Source organism: Mastomys coucha, unplaced genomic scaffold (assembly GCF_008632895.1).
Source record: "Mastomys coucha isolate ucsf_1 unplaced genomic scaffold, UCSF_Mcou_1 pScaffold21, whole genome shotgun sequence".
NCBI lineage: Eukaryota > Metazoa > Chordata > Mammalia > Rodentia > Muridae > Mastomys > Mastomys coucha.
Genome location: NW_022196904.1, coordinates 123881444 through 123884745, shown reverse-complemented (window position 1 = coordinate 123884745; position 3302 = coordinate 123881444). Strand labels below are relative to the sequence as shown.

The 3302-nt window shown below is 42.4% G+C and overlaps 1 protein-coding gene across 2 annotated transcripts in view; it reads right to left on the bottom strand.

The window, feature by feature from the left end:
- Dock1 (dedicator of cytokinesis 1) overlaps window positions 1-3302 on the bottom strand; it is a 506850-nt gene that overhangs the window by 451747 nt on the left and 51801 nt on the right. For both annotated transcript variants that reach the window (XM_031388636.1, XM_031388635.1), the window contains exon 2: window positions 428-511. In XM_031388636.1, coding sequence (XP_031244496.1) covers window positions 428-511 — 84 coding nt within the window. The remainder of the gene's footprint in view (window positions 1-427; window positions 512-3302) is intronic.

The window sequence follows — 3302 nt, the reverse complement described above, 5'->3', positions numbered from 1 at the left end:
ACCGAATTCTCCAAGTCTGTCTCTCACCGAGTCAGTTTCAGTTAAAATTGACACGCAGCCCGGTGGTAGTGACACACACCTTTAACCCCAGCACTTGGGACCCAGAAGCAGTTGGATCTCTACACAGAGAAACCCTGTCTCGACAAACAAAGCAAACCAATGAAACAAACAAACAAAAAAGATTTACATACATGTGGAAAATAATGAGCCAGTGAGAAGCATTTAGGGGTTAAAAATATGATGTTTAGTTTTAAGTTGACCTCACTAAAGCCTCCCTGAATTTAACAAATAGCTGCCCCAGCAGCCTTTGCCTGGAAGAGCATCTGTCTGTGGGAAAAGTCCTGAGAACGTAGCACCCTCACAGGGAAATATTGAAGGCCCTGAAGCATCCCAAATCCCCAGGTCAGAACCGTCAAGTGACACTTACCTTCATAAGTTTCTAGGATGTGCACGGTGTCTCCTATTTGTAGGGACAGTTCATCTGCTCCCCTAGCATCGTAGTTATAAAAAGCTGTTGAAGAAGAGATGAGAGAATGCATTAGCAGAAGTAGAAATGATTATTTTCAACATTATGATAGATTCAGTCTTGATAAACTCACATGGGCAGCCTTTACTACCACACACAAAGGAAAAGGGCGCATCTTAAACATGTGCGAAGTCATATTCCTAATTCCAAGCAGTACCACTTTTCTTTATTGTGGGAAGAGAATGTGATTTCTTTTTAAGTACACAATTTTGGGCTTTGGTTATATTCACAATGATATGCAACTATCACCCCTACTTTCCAAAATGTTTCCCCAACACCACAAAGAAATCCCAGGACCCACCCAGTAATAGCCCCAAGCTTTTTTTTTTTTTCCTGATGCATGATAAAACTGACAAAAAGCAATGTATGTAGTAAAGAGTTTATTGTGGTTACACATTGCAGCCCATCATTGAGAGAAGCGAGAACAGAGGCTCAAGTTGAGAACCTGGAAGTAGCAACTGAAGAGGAGACCTTGGGAAAGTGTTGTTTATTGGTTTGCTACCAGCCCTAAGTTCAGCTACCTTTCTTACAAACCCAACCTACTTAGGGATGGTACTGCCAATAGAGAGCTAGACCCTCCCACCTCAACAGCAATTAAGAAAATGCCCCACAGACATGCCCTCAAGCCGTTTGGATGGAGGCAACTCCTCAACTGAGGTTCTCCTCTCCAGGTGTGTGAAGGTGACAGCTAAGGCCAACCATGACAGGCATGTTTAGCCCACTATGAGCCCTTTATTAAATTGGGAGGTGACTTGCTTTTCCTGCAAAGAGCAATGCTCAGCTTCTGAGGTCTTTCTGAAATGTCAAAGCAAGGGCACTTGCTCTGGCTCACGAAACATCTCAAGCATCAAAACACACACATACCTGCAAAATTCCATTTTCTCAAATATTCCCCCCAAATTCATAAAATGTAAGTGTCCCCAACTGGCAAAGTAGGTTGTTACCAGTTATTAAGTTTATTTAGCATTTTATAGCGACTCTTTAACTGGAGATAACGGCTGCAGGTAAAGGCAGCCCAGAGCAGATGCTGAGCTTCCCCAGTTCAGCACAGCCATATTCTTAAGCCTTTAGGAACCATAAATGCTCTTATATCACCGCTGTTAACAGCATCCCTTCTAGCATGCCTACTCAGTTAGAGATCCAGAAAAGAAAAAAAAAAAGTCAGACATACTAAAAATGAAATAAAATGAAAACATTGAGGGTAAATACATCTGGGCATGTGTGAACATGGAAAATGTATATACATAATTTCTTCTTAGTGTTGCCCCACAAAGAACCCTACCTATTCAGAAGCAGTGAAAAGAGGGCCGAGAATCTCATCCACACATTCCAAAACCATAAATGTAACTTGGAAGTGAGCCTACAGACCCACACACAGTCTTATCGGTGAAGGATAGCACAGCTCTATGATTGGCACATGGCCCCAGATCACCAGACAGTCATGACCACAGAACTGGCCCAAACCCTGCACTCAAGTTAATGCTGATGACTGAATCACTCAGAAGTTAGAGCAAATTAAAACACTCCGAGACATAAGACTATCTGATGAAGGAATATGGTAGATAAAACAGTGGTCCTCTGAAGAAATTACCATCTGAATTCCCAGAACTCTATGTGTGCTCCCAACATGGCCAAAAAGGCCACTGTAGTTGTAATCAAGCTTAGGATTTTCAGAGGGAGATGTTAATTCTGGATCACATAATTGGCTCAAAGTAATCACAAAGACCCTTGTGACAAGGATGCAGGATGAACAGTCCAAAATGGAGGTAACACAGTCCAGATGGTCCTATAGGCTGGGCTCATGAAGTACATGCTCCCCACAGTCGTCGTGGACCACAGCCCTGTGTGGATCTGAACTAGGAGACTTCAGATCTCCAGAATTAGGGAAAGCGACCAATGTGTGTTGCTTTAGGGTTCCAAATTTGGGGATGAGTTTTAGCAGCAAAGGGAGACTGGCAGAAGAAAAAAAATGTGGGATCCAGGTCAGAGGGTTTGTCTTGCAAGCATAAGGAACTGACTTTAATATCTAGACTCCCCCCAGTTAAAAAAAAATGTCCAGCTGGGTAACCCGTGCTTTGCCTACTTGGCAAATTCCAGGTTACTTCAAGACCTGTCACAAGAAACAAGGTGCACAGTGGCTAAAGGATGGCCAGCAAAGTTGTCTTTGAGTTTCTATATGGACATGCCCACATACACATGTGTGTGTGTACATACACATATAAAAATGAACAAAATGATTGAAAAGTGGCATTTTGTAATTAATATATTCATTTCTGAAGGCAGCTGGAACTGGTCTCCACTGCAGGAACATGAATCCAGGCAAGCCATGCCTGTAGTTTCAATTCTCAGATTATATGAGATAAACAAGCACGAGGGAGCAAAATTGTTTTTAAATAAGCCCTAAAAGTATTCAGTTTAAGGCTACTCCTTCTTATGATCAACTTTCCAACATTGCCTTCTTCAGGAATGAGAGGGAAGGAGCACAGGGCCATCTTGCAAAAGGATATATGGGCAGCAGCAATCTACATCTGGGCTTAACCTGAGGTTACATGACACAGCAAAGAGAAGCAAGCCTGAAGATTTCCTCCTTCTTCTTCTTTTTTTTTTTTTTTGGATTTCCTTCATTTTTATAATCGACTAAGGCCCAGGAGATCCTTCCCTGGAGAACATGTATCCTGTCTCACTCAGATCTAGGCAACCACTTCTGAGTTGTGGGTACATATATCTTTAAGCCCATTTACCTTTATTTGGTGGTGGTGGTGGTGGTGGTGGTGAT